At 41.0% G+C, this 20,211-nt stretch overlaps 1 protein-coding gene across 4 annotated transcripts in view; it reads right to left on the bottom strand.

Annotated features, from left to right (window-relative positions):
* Positions 1-11,800, bottom strand: part of COMMD10 (COMM domain containing 10) — a 155,805-nt gene extending 144,005 nt beyond the window's left edge. For 2 of the 4 annotated variants that reach the window (XM_067568718.1, XM_067568720.1), the window contains exons 1-4: positions 11,159-11,800; positions 10,512-10,602; positions 6,529-6,639; positions 4,866-5,021 (exon numbers count right to left, since the gene is read on the bottom strand). In XM_067568718.1, the coding sequence (XP_067424819.1) occupies positions 4,866-5,021; positions 6,529-6,639; positions 10,512-10,602; positions 11,159-11,190 (390 nt within the window). In that variant the 5' untranslated portion in view covers positions 11,191-11,800. The remainder of the gene's footprint in view (positions 1-4,865; positions 5,022-6,528; positions 6,640-10,511; positions 10,603-11,158) is intronic. The other 2 variants (XR_010923838.1, XM_067568719.1) reach the window with 2 other exon arrangements.
* Between the last annotated feature and the right edge of the window lie 8,411 nt (positions 11,801-20,211).

The following is a 20,211-nucleotide window of genomic DNA, read 5'->3' on the forward strand; positions in this document are numbered from 1 at the left end:
TCTACAGGTATGTTACCAACAAGAGGAAGATTAGGGAAAGCGTGGGCCCCTTACAGAATGGGGGAGGCAACCTAGTGATAGAGAATGTGGAGAAAGCTGAGGTACTCCATGACTTTTTTGCCTCTGTCTTCACAGACAAGGGCAGCTCCCAGACTACTGCACTGGGCAGCACAGAAGGGGGAGGAGATGAACATCCCTCAGTGCTGAAGGAACAGGTTCAGAACTATTTAGAAAGATTGGACATACACAAGTTCAGTGGGCCAGATGCAATGCATCTGAGGGTGCTGAGGGAGTTGGCTGATGTGATTTTAGAGCCATTGGTTTGTGGCAATTGGGCGAGGTCCCTGATGATTGGAAAAAGGCAAATATAGTGCTTATCTTCAAAAAAGGGAAGAAAGGATCCAGGGAACTACAGACTGGTCAGCCTCACCTCAATCCCTGGAAAAATCATGGAGCAGGCCTCAAGGAATCCATTTTAAGGCACTTGGAAGAGGGGAAGGTGATCAGGAACAGTCAACATGGATTCACCAAGGGCAAGTAATGCCTGACCAATCTGATTGCCTTTTATGAAGAGGTGACTGGCTCTGTGGATGTGGGGAAAGCAGTGGACTGGATATAATTTGACTTTAGCAAAGCTTTTGATACAGTCTCCCACAGTATTCTTATTAGCAAGTTAAAGAAGTATGGGTGGGATGAATGGACTATAAAATGGATAGGGAGCTAGCTAGACCATCGGGCTCATCGGGTAGTGATCAACGGCTCGAAGTCTAGCTGGCAGCTGGTAACAAGAAGAGTGCTCCAGGGGTCTGTTTTGTTCAACATCTTCATGAATGATCTGGAGGATGGGGTAGATTGCACCCTCAGCAAGTTTGCAGATGACATTAAGCTATGGGGGGTGGTAGATACCCTGGAAGGTAGGGATAGGATACAGAGTGACCTAGACTAATTGGAGGATTGGGCCAAAATAAATCTGATGGGTTTCAGCAAGGACAAGTGCAGAGTCCTGCACTTAGGATGGAAGAATCCCATGCCCAGCTACAAACTGGGGATCGACAGGCTAGGCAGCAGTTCTGCAGAAAAGGACCTGAGGGTTACAGTGGATAAGAAGCTGGATATGAGTCAGCAGCGTGCCCTGGTTGCCAAGAAGGCTAATGACATATTGGGCTGCATTAGTAGGAGCATTACCAGCAGATCAAGGGAAGTGATTATTCCTCTCTATTTGACATTGGTGAGGCATTTGAAGTATTGTGTCCAGTTTTGGGCCCTCCACTACAAAAAGGATGTGGACAAATTGGAGAGAGTCCAGTGGAGGGCAACTAAAATGATTAGGGAGCTGGAGCACAAGACTTATGAGGAGAGGCAGAGGGAATTAGGCTTGTTTAGTCTACAAAAGAGAAGAATGAGGGGGGAGTTGATAGCAGCCTTTAACTGCCTGAAAGGGGGTTCCAGGGAGGATGGGGCTAGGCTGTTCTCGGTGGTGGCAGATGACAGAACAAGGAGCAACGGTCTCAAGTGGCAGGGTGAGAGGTCTAGGTTGGATATTAGGAAAATGTTTTTCACTAGGAGGGTGATGAAGCACTGGAATGGGTTATCTAGGGAGGTGGTGGAATCTGCATCTTTAGAGGTTTTTAAACTGAGGCTTGACAAAGCCCTGGTTGGGATGATATAGCTGAGGTTAGTCCTGCTTTGAGCAGGGGGTTGGAGTAGATGATCTCCTGAGGTCCCTTCCAACTCTAATATTCTATGATTCTATGATTATGATCATCTAGTCTGACCTTCTGCACAATGCAGGCTACAGAACCTTACCCACCCACTCCTGTAATAGATCCTTAACCTAAGACTGAGTTATTGAAGTCCTCAAATAATGATTTAAGGACTTCCAGGTACAGAAAATCCACCTGCAAGTGACCCGTGCTCCATGCTGTAGAGGAAAGCAAAAAACCCCTATAGCCTACGCCAATCTCCCCTGGGGGAAAATTCCTTCCCGACCCCAAATATGGTGATCAGCTAAACCCTGAGGATGTGATCAAGACTCACTAGCTAGCCATCCCAAAAGAATTCTCTGTAGTAACTCTGAGGTAACTCAGAAATCACCCCATCTAACACCGCATCACAGGCCATTGGGCATATTTATCCTTCCAAAATATCTTTCTTACCCCTAGCATGCAAGGGGCAGCAGCCAGCTGGTGCCTCCCTTCTCCTCCCATCGTGGAGCAGACTACTTCACTCTCCTCTCCTTCTGGTTTTCCCTGCTGGCTGAACATCTGTCCCACAGCTGTTAGGCAGCTTCCAGCAGGAAGAGCCAGGAACAACTTTTTAAGTTCAAATGGCTTTTCTGGTGCTTACAAAAATCAACAGGTGGTTCTGCCTATTGATGCTTAGAACATTCCCTGAAACTTTGGAATTGATTGGATGCACTGTTTGAAAGGATTACATCCAGACACGCAGAAAAATTACATCAAGGTGAGTGCAGTGTCCTGCTTTGCTAGGCCAAAAGGGATGTTAAAAAAGTGACCTGCACAGATGTAGTGTAAATTCCAGCAACTTCAAGACTCAAGATACAACAGTTAACAGAATTCAGAAAAAATGCAGTATTATGAAATTACTTTAAGAATACATAAATAAATAATGAAAAGGTTAGATGAAAGAATTTACACAGATTTGCTGAACTCATATGAAACCAATAATATAAAGAAACCATAAGTAAAGTCTTGCATACTTATCCTATTTTGATTTTTAAATTCTTTCTATTTCTGAGGGGACAGTAGCTAGTTCTGCATTTTTAAGGTCTTAAGCAGGGAAAACTCCTATTAACTTCAAGAGAAGATTTTTCCTGAGTAAGATCTGCAGAACTGAGTCCTTAAAGATTTCTGAAGCAAGGAGCAAGACTAAATTCATAATACTATCCCAATATTCAACCTCAAGAGCTACATCTTGTTCCTTATAGTTCTACACTCAGCTCTCTATGCAGGTCTGAGTAAAGTATCATACAACATCCTGACAACATAGAAGTTGCCCTACAGAAAAATGGTAATTTAAACAGAAGCCTAGACTCACAAGTTAAAGCCATATTTGTTTTGATAAAAAAAAAACTTAAGGTGAGTGCAACATTCCACTATTGCACTGAAAGAAAGTAGTTCTACTGGAAGATTATTAACTATGGACCATTTTCAGAATTTGCATGTATTGGGAGGCTTGAGTGTAACACACTGGACACAATGTGCTTCCACTACATGAGATGAAGACAAAGCCATGAAGAATCTCCAAAAAGGGAGTCAAGATGAAATAGCTGATGCAAGTCTCCAAAGGCAAACACAAAGGAGAGGGAGTAAAGGCACATCACCCACAAACAAGGCCACGCTTAGCACACACAGAGCAAGATTCAGCAGGGCCACAAATCCCAAACAGTGGAGGGACAAAAGATCTCATGTCTGTTAAATTCCCACATGCCCAACAGTAGCCAGCAGCAAGCCAGCTCCCAATATGTAGTTGCGTGCTATGGATGAAGAGAACTCTCAAACATGCTGTTCCATAGCGTATTTTAGGATCAGCAAAACCTTTTCATTCTGGTTTTATCCATTGTTTCAGGATCACATTTCATTTTATAGTTTTTGTATTCTAAGAAGGGTACTTTGGTAACTCACTTCATTTGATACACAAGTGACTCTGCTGTTGTTAAAGGCAAAGTGTCACTACTCTAGATTCTTAACTGACTTCTAGCATTTCAGTGTATGAAATCTGAACATCTGCGTGTTTGTAAACATATTGTTTTCAAAAGAGGGGAAGCCCCATGTGCAAATCTGATATTTATGTACTCAAACTATCAATTATTTGCCTCATTGGATATCTGAGTGCACAAATATTTGATTTGCACACACAATCACAGTAACTACATAAAGTACTTAATGAAGTACACAAACTGTGCACAAGCCTGAGTTTCTGACGTTTAGAAAACTGGGCCCTTCATACAGCTCTAAGTTTCTCCGCTCTCTTCCATGCACCAATCCTTTTGTCCCAAAATTTGGATTTAATTATAACAGGAAATTTAAACAAATATATTAATTTTCTGTCAGTATATTAAGTATTTTTTCTGTATTAGTTTTGTGTACTATATATTTTTTACTTCCATACCAATAAAAACAGAATACAATTAGCAGATAATGATTATCCTAAGACAAAGCACAGAAGAAGGACTAGTTTTCTCCAATACTGTCCAGCCATTTTACTGTACAAATCAAGGCATCTTGTAGTATAAGGGCACAGTCCCATATATACTTACTACTGGGCAAAATGCTTTCTATTGTAAGAAGTTATTTTAAAGTCAACAGTAGTATGAATTACACCTGATAAAAAGTATTTGTAGGATCAGACCCTAACTTAGAGATAGTGGAACAATAGGTAACACATGCAGCACTAAAAAAGCTCCCTTTTTTAATAGGTGGGAAGAAGCACACACTTTTAAAACTAGTATCCTATACTCTACTTAAATTATACAACATATGGTGTAAGGAGCCATATATTGTGTATTTGATCTACTGCCACACGTCATTCATTCATTGCTTCATATACATTGTTGTAGGATATATTCAATCAGATACTTGGTTGGTGAGCTGCATTATCTTCAGTGGAGTTATGCTGTTTTCTGATTTACACCAGTTTACAAGATACTGTGTGTAATTTAAGTAGAGTACAGGATTTTCAAGTGTCAAACCTATTACACTCATTATAAATAAAAAATTTGTATTGATTTTTTAATTTCTTGGCTGGTCAATAGAATTTGTCCTTACAGAACAAAAAAGGAATATTTGTGTCCTAATAATTTTTGTTCCATCTACTAATTCGACTTAAACTAGAACAATTGCTACCTTTTGAGGGGCCAAAATCCTCTGCCTGAACTTTTCAATTGTATCTTGACCTGCAGCAGTCCACGCACTGACAAATGCTTCTGTTTTGTCTTGATCAAGGTGAATGCTCTCCAGCTGCTGTTGCAGAATAGCTGGTTTCAGATTATGATAGACTGCCTGTATAGCAGAAAAAGAGAGTTACGTCTATTTTGCGACATGCAATTTAAGTACTCGATTAAGAAAAGCACTTTACCATGTGCTTAAAGTTAAGCTTGTGCTTAAGAACTTTTCTGAATAGGGATGCTCTTCTCTAGAAAAGTCTAAATGCTTTGTGTTTTCAGCCCAAAATAAAATACTCTATTAATGCAAAACAAAAACATGTATTACATGATTACTGTGACCCAGGAAGTCCCTCTATGCCAGCCAACAAACTATAGTGTATCTCACATCACTCATTACACCCCTTTTTGACATTTTCTATTTCCCAAACTGATTTTTTCCTACCATTTTATTGTTTTTTATTTGAGTAAAGCACAGAAGCATGTAGACTGAATTCATTTACTGACAAAAATATTCACACCTTCTATAAGAACAATGTTAAACACTTAGAGACAGACTTTAGTCAAACCAGGATTACATTTTTAAAAGTACGCAAAATAAAACTGAACCAAACTGCAGGCTCAAGCCTGCATATTTTTACTCACAAAAGTAGTCGCATTGAGTGAAATGGGATTACTCGTGTGAATAAAGACTACTCACATAAATAGAGGCTTACATGATTGATATCTTAAGTAATAAAGTTACTGCAGAGTAACTTTGTACAATATTATGAAACATTTATCTAAAACAATCAGCAGGGAGGAAATGTTTATTCCAGTTTTACAAGTGGGTTCTGTTGTTGTTTAAAACACTGTATGTGCATTTTAAAGTATGTTTATATATTTAGCAGAGGCTGGCTTAGGTGTTTTGCTACCCACAACAGCAAATGTTGCTGGCACCCTCCCAAGCAGCTGAGTTTACCAAAAAAAAAAAAAAAAAAAAAAAAAAAGCTTCAAGTGACGTGGCATATCCCCAGAAGTTGAGGCCCAGGGCTCTTAAGACTAGCACTAGTACTTAAAGGCAGATTCTGATACTCTTGATGCATAGCACCTTTCCATGAGTAGTCCCAGTGACTTCAACAGAAACAGGGTTCTGCCTGTGAGGTTTCGTTCTGCTCCGTGAGAGAGAGGCTCACAACCTGGTGCTCAGAGATGTGTTGATAGGCACTACAAACTGAAGGCCAGCTTCTACCACCTTTACTCACATTAAGTAGAACTTTGCTGCTCAAGTACAACCCTGATTTCAATGAGATTATTTGCCAAGTAATATACTATGCAACATGAGTAAAGGAGACAGGATCAATCCTTAAATAAATAAATAACATGACTGCAATATTTGTTTTCAGGAAGTTTATTTTAACTTGTTCTGTAGAATCAGGGCCCCCACATGTGGGAAGGAAAGGGTACACTTTACCGGGGCCCAGCCCAAGCTCCAACTCCATGGGTATGTGTGTGGGAGGGGGCCTGTATTACAAGTTTGTACTGGGCACAAAAAAATTATGCTTGGGCCCTGTGTATAATAATTTTTCTATCAAACAAGCAATATGTTTCAAATGTGTAACAATTTATACTGATAAAAATGGTACCTGTTCCAAAATAAACGATATAGTTTCAAGGACTAGATGAAGATCTTGCTTCTCCACTGAAAAAGCAGCCTGAAGTTTTTCCTCCTCCTCTTCACTGAAACTGCTCTCAGCCTGAAGTACAAAAATGGGTTTATTCCTAGTATTCTAGCTGCCATCCAGAACTCAATCTCCCAAAGACAAGTTTAGTTAAAACATTAGAGAGACAGGGTTTGTGTTTGCTTGTTTTTAAAATTGGAGAGGAAAATGAAATCTTGTCTGATGAAAAAAATATATCAGGATACCAAAACATGATCCAAAATCCACTGACTTCTGTGGGAGCTTCCCACTGTTTTCGATGATCAGGCCTTTATAAAAAGTGCATCACATGTGCACACCTTTTTCTCCCTGTATTTTGAAAAATATGCTTGAAATTACTATGCAAAAAACTCATCTTTTGACCACACTTGATGATATGCATTATGTGGAAAAATTACACATTTATACTGACAATACAAAACAATGACAATGGTGTAATGCACAATGGATGATCTAGAAATAAAAGCACCAAAGAGAAGGCAAAGTTGTAGTGAAGATATATATGCTTCTCTTAGTTTTGCTATTGACATTTCCCTGGTCTGAACAGTCTATTTTCTTTTAGAAGACATAATAATAAAGATCTATTTTGGGAAATTTAGAAAGGCAAATATAGAAAGTCAAAAATCCACAACATGTTGTATTAAAAATCACTGAATTCAAAATCTGACTGAACTAATGGACTGTATGTTTAAACATAATGCAGATATTGTCATCTTTTAAAACAGAATGTTCTATCTTTTAGACATCAAACAACATATTTAGGATACATAGCAATCCAGTAACTGCACAAAAAAAGCAACTGAGCTGCCAAAGCGAAGTTTAACAAATAATGTAATTATAAGAAGACCTAGATGGTCAAAACGTTTGTATCTCTAACAAGAATGCAAAAATGAAATGTCAGTTTAATCTTTGTTTGCAGCGGTGTTGTAGACATGCTGGTCCCAGGATATTAGAGAGACAAGATGGGTGAGGTACTGTCTTTTATTGGACCAACTTCTCTTGGTGAGAGGGACAAGCTTTTGAACTTACACAGAAGAAGAGCTCTGTGTAAGGTCAAAAGCTTGCCTCAGTTTAATCCTTAGCTTTTAGAAGGAAATAGGCAGCTTTAAGTGGCTTTGCTAACACAAGGAAATTTATTTAAAATTTCCACCAATTCAGTGCACCCTAGAGTTAGAACTCATGGCTCATGCAATACAGAGTCTTTCAACTCTAGCTCAATCATTCAAATCCAGTGCAGGTCAATAGTGACCAAAAATTATTATTCTATACAAGTGTAATTTAGTCACTTAATTTCACCTAAGTTAGTGGCTCTTTCCACCTGCTAGTGGGTGAATATCTTAGGGTATGTCTATACTGACGGCAGCAAAGTCGCCACCGCCATATCGATCTTTCTGGATCGATTGAGCGGTCAGTGTAGACCCACTCAATCGATCAGGAAGTCAGCTGAGTAAAACCATCCCCTCAAGCAGCGTAGCGCTGCATCAGCGGGTACACAGTTTCCCGTCAGCGCAGTGCAGTGAAGACAGCGCGCAGAAGGGAAGCAGAGCAGTCGACGGGAGTTACGCAAGCTACTCTGCGTAGTTTGCGCAACTCTCATCGACTGCCGCCGAATCTCCAGGTAAGTGTAGACCAGGGCTTACATATATACGAGTTACTATTCTGGTATCCTTGTAAGCAATTTCAGCAGAAAAATCAATACCTGAATCAAAGAGGTGGGACAATCCTGACATTTCTAGAGGTGGTCCCACTAGAGCACAGCTGGGACAACAAAAGTACGTTTGTTTGGTTTTTTTCCCATGCTGTGCCTGTCCTATGACTAGAGGACTTCAATTTCCAGTGCTATCAGTTTGGCACCTTCTATAACACTAAATTCTCTTTCAAAGAATAAATACAAGTTTGCATCCATCAAACATGGATACAAGGACTAAGGAAAGTTAGAAACAAGTGAGCAAATATGTACCCATGCACTTCATGGGCAAGACCAAGTTTACTGTTCTCACGATTATATATTATGCTTGTCTGTTCTGTTAGAACAAAATTCAATAGAAAACGTGCCACTAATCTAATTAGTCCAGCTACTAGTCTTCCTTTTCCATTTGATGGAGGCTACGAACGCAGGTTGGACATAGGCCTGACTCTATTCAATTGTAGGCTTGATTCTATTCAGTCTGACCAATCTAGATCCATGCATTCCTAGTACGCACACAGAGGCTCATTTTTGACTGAACAGGTGAATGTACAAAACCTAACTTAGGATCAAAAGAAATATTTAATAAAGTCAAAAGAAAACTTCAAACAAAAGCAGCTTTTGTTTGGATTTAAACGTTTTCCTCTAGCTTCCACTGGAACTCTTTTCTGATTTAGTTGTGCCACAAAGTCAAGCTATCACCAGAATACAAACAAAAGTGACTACGACTGACGATTCATTCTATTTTCATTGCCCAAACTGAGAGAAATGAAATACAGGCAGCCAGCATAAATGGTGAATAATTAATTATGGGCCTTATTTGCGCCTCTGACTCCATAAGGACAGAAGAGAGGAGAGCCTGCTCCATCCTTCCTCTCAAACCAATGGAAGCCCCTCTGTGGAAGCTCCTCAATAGGCCACATCCACAAATAAACAAGGAGACAGAGTCAAGATGGGGCTTAGGGCAGCAGAATCAACATTCACTCAAATTCCTCAGGCAACCTTGTGGAATCTACAGTATTTTGTGGTTCTCAGGGAAGGCAGAGAGTTGGTGGGAGGCATTCCTCTTGCCTCTGGCAGATTCCTCAGGATTCACATGTTTTAACCCGTGGCCTTTACCCTGGAGGGGTAAGGGTAAAGTATGAGATAGAAATAAAACTTGTGCCTCCAAACAGAAGAAATCCAATGAAAGAGTTTTATCACATGGCATTTTCACCCTCCTATGCAAGACTAACATGTGTAGAGGAAAGCCTGGATACAAATTTTTAAAAAATCCTGTGTGTTAACACAGGTGAGAAACATTGTTCATTAAATATAATTTTAAATATGATATTCCCTTTGAAAATATGCTGCATTGACATCTCTTGCTTGACAATATTTCATAACTTTTTGGAAGGGTGAGGATCACAATTGCTCAGTTTTGCTTCATAATGCTTACAGGGAATACACAAGTTGTTGACACATTTGTCAAACAAAAAACATGACAATCTCTATTATACAGAATAGCAAAATAACAATCATGACATCCTTTGTAAATAAAAAGCAGCAGAAGAGTTTCTACATATTATTGTATTATAGAGCTGATCAATATCATGGCCTGTAATGATTACTTGTTCATTAGTTGGCAGATTTCCGTGGTTTCATCTGTGATATTATACAGGGTCTGTAAATATTGATATGATTTACACATATGAATAAGTGCTGCAGTCAAATTAAATTTTATAGATTTTTGGTGTAATTTATTAGTTGTAAATTATGGTCTGTAGCAATTACATGTTTAGATAAACACTGGATCTTATGGGCTCTTTGTGCCCAGTCTTTCCTTTATGCTTCTACCAAACAAAGGTACTATTTTCTTAGATCTTTGGGTTCACCTTACATGTTTAACATGCAAGTTATTTCAAATCATAAAATAAATACATTTATTTCCCCCCAAAGAAGAAGTGCTTTATTTTTTTCCTTTACCACGAATATGATACTAACTGACACACAGAACTGGATGCATTTCTGTGGAGAAAAAAGGGTGTACTTTTTCTGTGATTTGAAATAATGTGTATGTGTAAACATGCAAGACAAAACCTAAGGATATAAGAAAATAATATTTTAAGATGATTAAAAAAAAGCATAAAATACATAAACTGGTACAATATATGCATTCCAGAGTTTAAAATTGTATTAAAAGGCAAGGACTTAGTGGTTATTGTCATTATATTATACAAACCTTTAGATGAAGCTTTTGAAGGATGCGGGAGAGTAATCGAGGAAACTTTCCGGTGTCTATCATGTTAATGAGCAACACTGCTTTTTTGATGCTATATAAAATGAGAGAAATTGGGTAAGTCTCCTAAATTAAAACATTGGCTTTAAACAACGTAGTGCAAATATTTTTGTCGTCCAATGTTTCACACACCCGCACGCACACTAGCTCTACTGGCTTCGGATTAACAGATTTACTTGATACTGTAAACACAATTTATAAAATTTATTTAAAAATTCACAGTGAGAGTAACAGACCCTGTGTCCAAGTATGGATCAAGATAGGAACAGTCCCACCCAAGCCAATTAAACCTGGCCTCAGAGTCAGCAGCTTCCCATCTGGCTGGGTGATACTGACATGGGGGAGAAACCCACATGCCAGGGAAACTGAGAGGTGCAGTACAGCTCTGACCCACCGGTGACACAGGCCTGGTGACCCTGGCACGCTGGGGAACTGGGGTCCCAGCCCTGTTGTCGCAGAGTTTGGGGGGTGTCACTGCCCTAGTGTCCACTGCACAGTGAGGAATTGGGGGTGTCCCAGGCACACTGAGAAGGGGAGGGCTGGGTCCCAGCCCTGTTGTCCCAGGATTTGGGGTCCCCGCCGGTCCGTACCTGCCGCTCTCCGGGATGATGGGCGCCGCCATCCTGGCCGCCCGGCGCCCGCTTCCGCCGCAGTCAGTCGACACGGTCTGACTCACCCGGCGGCAGTTGAGGGGTAGGCGGGGCGGACGGGAGGCTCAGCTGGCCCCGCCCCGCCCCGGCCAGTGAGTGTCCCGGTTCCCGCGCTGCCCCGGCCGGGTGCGGCGCGCAGGGAGCAGGGGCCCGTGTGGGGCTTGGGCCTGGCCCTGGGCCCTGCTCCGGGACCCGCTCGGCCTCTGCCGCGCTGCGGATCCCGGGGGCGCCGGCGGGGTTTTCTGCAGCCCGGGGGCGCCGCTGGCCGGCTCTGGGGAGGGAAACCAGGGAGCTGGGCCCGGAGCGGGGCCGTGGACCGGGGAGCCAGGGCAGCCTCTGCGCCGCCGCGGGGAGCACAGGGCCCGCAGCCTCTTTATCCGACCCGCCGTGATCAAAATAAACGGCCCCCAGAATCGTTCCCCTGCCACCGAAAAGCGAGGGCCGGGCCCGGGCCCTTCTGTGAGAGGTTCCCGGCCCGGGGTCCTGGGCTTAAACAGCCGCTGTGAACGGAGCTCTGCGGCCCGCGCTGTGCGCTTGGCCGGGGGGTTGTTTTCCGAGCAAGCGAGCACAGAGGTCGGTCAAGGCGAACCGTGCGGTCGCTGTTCCAGAAACTAAAGGCAGAAGGAAGCGATCCAGGGCGTTTAAAAACCCCATGGAAATCTGGTATTCAAACAGCTAGGCGCTGTTTTCAAGTCTTGGCAACCCACTGATAACCTGAAAAAGAAAACCAATAGAAACCACAGGGAAATGGACTCCAATGGCTTTCATTGTCCAGTCTGGGGGAAATGACCACAGAAACAAATAGCATCCGCTCAGACATTTTAAAAAGACTAAGGGATTTTTAAAAATGTTTTTACAGATACATCATCTAAGGCCTTGTTTAGGTTAGGATTTAAAGGTGCGTTGTTAGAACATGTTAGCTAACAGGTTCTAACTAAACACTTGAAAAGTCTAGACTCTCCTCTACCTTGGGCTGGTCTAAGCTACAGAGTTGTTTTTTGACAAAACAATGGAGGTGTACCCACTGAAATGCTCCTTCCACCAGCCTGACTCCCCTGTTATGCCAATATAATAAAACCAGCTCAGTAGGGCTTATGTCAGTGTAGTAAGGGCAAGGCAGTGTCCCTGTAGACACTGCTTTCCTTGCATCAGCTGTTGGCTGTCTTTTTTGTCAATTTCGGAGCCATGAAATTGACAAGAAAGCTAGGCAGCTAAAGCCCAACCGCCCCTCTTGCTCCCCTAAAGAGGTGGTGTGAAGCCCGGGCGGCTTCTCCTGTCAAGAAACAAGGAGGGGAGATGCCTCTGGTGGCTTTCCCCAGGTCCAGGAGGGGAACAGGGAATGGGGAGGGGCAGCCTGTTGGGAGCCCAGGAGCCTGTGAGGTAGCCCGGCTCCTGGTAGGGAGCTGCAAGTGGAGCTGAGAGACCAGGCCCTCAGATCCCCATACTGCCCCTCTTACATCAGTGGAAGCGCTCCTGGTGAGGATGTCCACCACGGACTTCAGGAGAATAGTGTGGACAACAGCCACCTCAGTAATTAATGTGGTGGCTGTAAGTCAACCTAACATAGGTAGACTTATCTTTCCAATGTAAACAAGGCCTTTAACTCAGCCGGCTTCATGTTAAAGTACACACTGCCTTACCTATGCTAGACTTTTCAAATGTGTTAGTTAAATAAAACATTCTAACACCCTTTTATTCTAATCTAGATACAACCAAATTCACTACCCCAGCGTGGGTGTGAGGAAGTGTCTGAGTCATCATGCTTGAAATCCTCCCATTAAAAAAGCCTCCCACAATTAAGTGCTTCTGAGGTGGCAACTTGAAGGACATCAGAGGAGAGAAATAGACGATCACTCTCTTCTCCGTTGGTAACTACAATCCTGTCCTTGTATCATCTCATCCCATTTCTGTACCATGCTCAACTCTTGAAGTTTGAGGCTGATGTGGAACTTTCTGTGTGATGGCTGCACAGGCCCTCCAATCCCCAGTGATCACACCAGCGCTACACCATTCTCAGTCATTACCTTACTCCAGAGCTCAAGTCAGCAGGGAGATAAGCTTCAATGAACCTAGTACTTACCACCCTACAATGTCCATTGCAGCACCGCTCCCAACAATAGCAACTTCAACACCTTTCATTAGCAACAATCCCTGCACAGCACCCCACATCACCATTGTGCCCCACCCAGAAGCACACATCCCACCATCGAAGCAGTACTTCCCAACCCACTAGCACTAAATGGATGTATATATTTTTATTTTAGATTTATAAAAGAGGCAACTGTAAAGTTTGAGTGCATTTACTATAATAAAAAAATGAAAAAGCTGCAAAGAACTGTTAAATGTGGTTGAAAAGGTTTGTTGAGATGTAGCCAGAAAGGACTGGCGAGCAGACTGTAGAGACAGTGATTCGAGAAAGAAAGCTGAAGTGGTTTGGACATGCTGTACAGGTGCCAAGAAACTGTACTACTAGATAAGCCCTAGATTGGTCCCCGCTGGTGGAAGACAGAAAAGAGAAGGACAACAGATGCCACATAAAAAAACCATTGAAAAAGATGCTGCTGTCATGGAAACAGACTATAAGAGAGCAAGGAACATACCATTAGACAAATGGAGGTGGAAAGATTGGCTTGCTTTGTGTCAGAAAGCATGAGAGCATCTAATAAATAATAAATAACGGATTATGGAATTGGGGTCATGGCAAGAAACCATGGCAGGTGCTGGAATCTGATGGAGAGAGGTTGAGAACCTTTGATCAAAGGTATTATTAATAATAAAGAAACTTGTCATAAACACAGTGAAATCCTAGCCATATTGAAGTCAATAGTAATTTTGCCATTGACTTCACTAGGGCCAAGATTTCATCCATTATTTTTAAAATGATAGTGGCTATTTAAGTAAATGTTTTGTTCTGAACAGAATTCATTATATATTGCACCCCAGAAAAAACTCTGAATAAAACCACTGATCTTACCTCAACAGGAGAATTGAATTCTAAAGTAGAGGATTCCAAAGTGAAGGAATAACAGAATTCCTACCAAATATATTAGCAGGATTTGAATCCACAATCTCCTTTGTGAAAGCCACTATTTTTTTCAAGCTGTCCCATAAAAGATAATTAAATACAAATGTTGCATTTATTTTTATGCATTTTCATGCAACCACCAGAAGATGTACAATCCCTTGAATAGAGTAAAAGCATATTAAAGTTGGCAAAAGAAGTTAAGATTTCACACTAGGGTAAAAGAATTTAAACATCTTATGCCTTGGTGTTTGGGAAACTACATGCATGAAGAATCTCACAAAAATCAACCATTTAAAAGGACAAAGTGGACTGGAGATCCAGATAATTTTTTTAAACAGGATTTAAATCTAGTTCAGGTATTACATTTGCCCCCACAATCTCCCTGCCAGTTCTGGGATTCACTCAGTACTCATTTTAGGTATTATATGTAGCAGTAATAGATTAAAAAGTTCATACATAAGTGGGATATTTTAAGTTGACAGTGTCCTTTGACTATGGTGGTTATTTTTCTTGGGTTGAAAAACATGATAAAATGCACACCTATTAAAATGATTTATTCATGCAATATGATTAACAGGTCTTTTCAAAACTGCCCAAAAGCTAACGTTCCACCATTTAATATTATATCAATTCCCTAAATTATCTAGCTTTGTTGCTAAGGGCAACTGCTGTAGACTTGGAAATGAATTGGATATGGTGAGGCATTTTAATCCAATCTTTTGTAGGATCAGGGCCCCTAGACATTATAGCTGAGAGTGTAGGAAATTTAGCTGAATTTAGCTACTAATGGACGTTGGGCTTCTAAATCCCTTGAGCAGCATTTTTTTTTTATAATGACCACTTACACCTTATTCATGACCACCTCCACGGCCTCCTATGCCTTATCCTTTCCAAGAGTAGAATCATATATTCTGCTTTATTGTAGGCTGGAATGCACAAGTACCAATAGACCCTTAAATACTGGGTTTTGTACAATTTACATGGAAATGTTTTACCAGATAGTTCTCATCACTCAACTTTTCAGTTAGAATTCATGTAAGAATTTCCTTTGTGATTTTTAATTTTTTAAAATATTCCTACAGAAGACAGTAGAAATGATACATAATTAAAGAATACATTGAAGGTGTCCATATTCAACCCCTATTTCCAGCTCCAAGGTCTCTTTTGCATCTGCCTTTCTCCTAATTTGTTCTCCTCATTGTCAGTCTGTACTCTCTCACTCCTTCTCTTTTCTACCCCTTCATTCATCTTTCATCACTTGCCCTCCACTGGCATTTTTCCTTATTTCTAAAGCACACTCTTGTATCCCTTATCTTGAACAAACTATATATCTCCAGTAAATTCTTGTGTGTACATTCAGAACCATGAATTACTTAAACATTTTTCTCAAGATTCAATTTGTACAATGCACCTGATCCTAAATGTTGACTGTGTAATCATTCTGCTACTAAATGAAAATAAAATAATGTTTCACATGAACGTTCTCTGACCAACTAATTATGTAGCAAGTGGTATAGCAAGCCTCTAGAAAAATATAAAATTATGAAACAAGGGGTGAAACTGAAAATAGCTACTAGGACTACTATGTATTATTATTGTTATGGAACACATCCAATCTTATATATTTGGAGTTCAAAATCTAGCTGAAAAAAAAACCTCTCTCATTAAATAGATCTTAAATATATTCTCATTCTGGCTGTGTACCTCATAAACATTGCCATTGTTGGTTTCTGCTGATGAAATATATATTATGTATGTTGTTATGAGCTAGATTCTACTACCCTTATGTTGAGTTGTACCCTACTCTCTGAGTAATTCCACTGAAATCAATTAGACTACTTGCAGAGTAAGATACTATGCAACATGTACAAGGGTGCTAGAATGTGTCCTTATGTAAATAATCATTGTGGATTTCTAGTACTAGGTTGTGCAACTTTTACTCATGCTGGTGGACACTTTCTCACATGAGTAGTCCATTTGAAATCAATAGGACTACCCAAATGAGTCACTGCTTCACAACATAAGGGATGCACAATCTAACTTTGTATAATCAAGAGTTGTATCTGCAGACAGTAATTGATTCGTTCATAATGTGAACATACATGCAAGGGACCAAGTTCCATACACTCCCACCTGAATGGAGGTGGAGGAAGCTCAGTACCTTGCAGGATCTGGCCCTTAGAGAACAATAAAATTACTCTTGTAGATGGAAAGAAAGGGTAAAAACTTTTCCAAGTTTCTTGCCAAAGTCAAAATCAGAGTTGATGAAGTCCCAGTATTACATTGTAACACATGTACAAAGGTTGCTGTTAGCCTATATTCCACACATCTGCTTTCCAAGTGGAATGAGATCAGATATGGGTTACTGAAGCATGCATAATTTATTTGAAAATGCTTAAGATCATGTCTAATGTGCCAAAGTGAGAATCTACAGCCTAAGCATTGTCTTTGTTACAAGATAAGAAATTCAACAGAACTAGGACATTATGATTCTGGTGAAACTATTTATCTGGGGCATGTCTCAAGATCTACCAGTTTTGAAGCTGGAGGCCTTAATCAGATTTCTATTCTGGTTTGGAAATAGTGCTTGAGTTCAGTTTTGCTTTGTTAAAGGGTGTTAAAGGGATCAAGAGAGTTGCCTGAAAAAGGCTTCAAAGCATAGTATTTTTCCTTTCTTTTCTTTTCTCTTTTTTTATTGCAGAGACTGGTGAACATTAACTATAGAGTTCTTTTCTCAACAGATGCTGACATGTATAAGGTCAATAACAGGACAGATTCATTTTCCTCTAAATGATGGAGTGGATCTGACTGGCTTCTAGCCAATACAGCGAAGTTTATTTTAAACCAGAAGGAATGGGTTAGTGGTCCAAGCATAGGGTTGAAATATCTAGGCTCTCTGGAGCCACAGATTTGAATTCTCTCAAAATTGACAGTCCTTCCTACTTCTAAAGTGCTGTAAATAAATTAAGTGCCGTACAGTTTCCTGGGGAAGAATCTGTTGAACAAGACTGCAAAATTAGGCTTCATGTGGATAAGATCCTATGACATTTTTCAGAAAAAGAGGGGGTTCTTTGTTTGCTGTTTTACGGTATGCTTTAGGCCATTTGGCTGCTACCCTCCAATCCAGAAGTGCTGGTGTATGTACAAACTGTAGTTTAAAATATGTGGGGATGCTTTGAGTGGAAGGTGTTATCTAAATAATACAACTGAGCTCTGATAAATAACTTTTCATCCAGATATCGTGAAGTGTTTTAAAAATAAAGATAAATATCATTATCTCCATTTTACAGATGGGAAAACTGAAGCACAGAGAGGTGAAGTGACTTGCCCAGAGTCATATAGTAAGTCAGTGGCGTTTTTACATGAGCTATCATGAGCGCACTTTTTTTTTTTTGGTCTGATTGTCATTTTAGACATGACCGTAGTTATAAAGTTCAATGTTCGGGATCTTCAGCTAGTGTAAGTCATAGCTCCATTGATTATAGTGGAGTTACAATGATTTATTCTACAGATTGGGACATGTGATTAAATAGCAGTTATCTTCAGTTGCTAGCTCTCCTCTAGTAAAATATGATGGAGTACTAAATTGAGACCCAAATAGAAATTGAATCATACAGTGGCTCTATTTTATTCTCCCAGTTTTCAAAAACATAAAGGGTGGAAGTTGTTCAGCAGGTCTTTGTGGTCAAATGGAGTGTAGACAACACCATGACCAAGCAAATGGGAAGTTAAAGGATACAAAGTCTGATGTGGCTGACAAAAATCCAGGAAGCACAACTTCACTGGTTTGGAGAGAAAGAACGAAGGGGATCTGGTGAAAATAGCCTGGCAGAAGAAGGTGGTAGGAAAAAGAACCTATGGAAAGCTGAGGAAGCAATGGATGGCTGGTTGGATCACATCAAAAAAGATGGTAAGCAGAAGGATCGTAGTGGTGTCTCTGACAGACAAAAATGGTGGATGCTTGCCAGTGATCCAACCCCAGTTGATGGGATAAGGGGAAAAGAAAGAAAGAAAGTGTGATGGTATCTTATCTTAACCAGTCTATAGTTTTTAATGTATCTGGGTTTTCAGTTTACTTTAGCCATAATGAGAACACTTTGAGGCACTAGGAACTGTCAGAAAAGCTGCTGTGTGTGTATGGAATAGATATGCTAAATATAATGACAATATAACACACTGTTTAATTTGTATAAGTTGAAGAGTGTGGTGGGTGGGTGAGTGGGTGTAGGTGCAGTGCTGGTCCAGGCAGTGGCATACCGTGTGTCTTCAGCGCCCAGGGGCCAAGCCTACATTTGCATCCCCTTCGCCTCACGCACCCCCCGCACAGGGAAGAAGGGGCACTGGCGCTGCCCACCAGCTGCCCCGGGGAGGAAGGGGTCTGTACCTGCAGAGTGGGCATAAATGCAGGCTTGGTTCCGCCATCCCCCCCTTCATTTATCCTCCATGCAGCGCCTGCCTCTCCCGCTCCAGCCCCGCAGCCCGGCACCAGCTCGGACTGGGACAGTCTCACCCCCTGGCCTGGGAGGGAAGGGAGACTGGGCCAGTCCTTCACAATGCATGGGGGACAGGGGGGCGCTGGAGAGGCTGGCACCCCCGTCCCCTGTGTGTCATGAAGGGCTGGCCCGGCGCCTCCCCCACAAGCCGGCACCCAAGGGCCTGAGCCCCACCGACCCTCCCTCGGTACGCCACTGAATCCAGGGGTCTCTCCCCCTGTATTTTTTTAATTAGCCTTCTAGAACAAAGTTATTCCAAAAGGCAAAATATTTGTTTTTAAACATATTTTTATGATGATTTAGCACTATCACGAGAAACAGTATTTTGTAGGAGGCAGAAAAATCATCCCAGCCTTCCCTTTAAGTTGATGTCAGATTTTAACTAAAGATCACCTGGCAAGTCACCCCAACACAGCACTGAATATTTGACATTTAACTATACAAAGCCAATAGACAAGTGTCTAGGTTTTGTTTCACTTTTGTTACGGCTTGTTTCTTACATAAATCAGTCATTGAGTTTCACGATCACTAAATAATATATGCTTGACATTGTGTAGTTTTGTTTTCTGCAACTGTGCTCATGTGAATTAAACTTGCGCACTGACAGCTGCTCATTCTGCACACAGGAAATAGTTAAGGGAACATTGTTTGAAACTACGAAGAACCATCTTCAAATTGTGCCATAGTTCCCTATGTACCATGATCTTATTTTTATTATCCTTTTCCTCCACCTCCCTTCCCTCTTTTTATTTCTTACAATCACTTGCTGCATCTTCAAATTAGACTACAGGCTCTTCAGAGCAGGAGCTGTCTTTTACTCTGTGTTTGTATACACCCAGCAGAATGGAGTCAAAATCCATTTCAGGATCTCAAAGTGCTACCAGAAGACAAATAATGGGTCTGTAAATTGATTTCTTTGTAGATTTACATTATTTTGGTTTTTAATCACTTGCTTTAGGGATTTGTTTATGAAGATCAATCTGTGTCTAGCTGAATCTGTCCAAGAGAATGTTCATTTTCTTCCATGGCTCTGGGGCAGCCCTGCCATGTAGACTGCCCCAGGACTGAAAACTCCAGGTTTCCAGGATCCCCAGCTCAGGGGCAACCCAGCCGGGGGACTAATAGCTGCAATGAAACTGACAAGAATCATCTCAATTTTAGTCAGCAGCAGCTGGGGTCAGAGGGAGCATATTTCATTTCAGTAGCACCATGTGTTGGTGTTTCCAAAATACATTTTTTTAGAATTTCCAGTTCATGGGAAATTTCCAAAAATGTTGTTTTATTCCAAATTGAACCAAAACCAAATTGCAAAATTTCCCACAAACTGGAAATTCCCAGCTTTGGCCAGCTCATATTATATGACCCCAACATTGTAATATATGGCCACAGTTATATGACCATCAACAAAGTATTAAAAATAAAAACAACAATTATCTCTGTTCCCCCACATCCTGTAGAAGAAACAGCTTGATTAG

The sequence above is a fragment of the Emydura macquarii genome, unplaced genomic scaffold (genome assembly GCF_026122565.2).
Source record: "Emydura macquarii macquarii isolate MOO-44397 ecotype Brisbane River unplaced genomic scaffold, CSIRO-AGI_Emac_v2 contig_2897, whole genome shotgun sequence".
NCBI lineage: Eukaryota > Metazoa > Chordata > Testudines > Chelidae > Emydura > Emydura macquarii.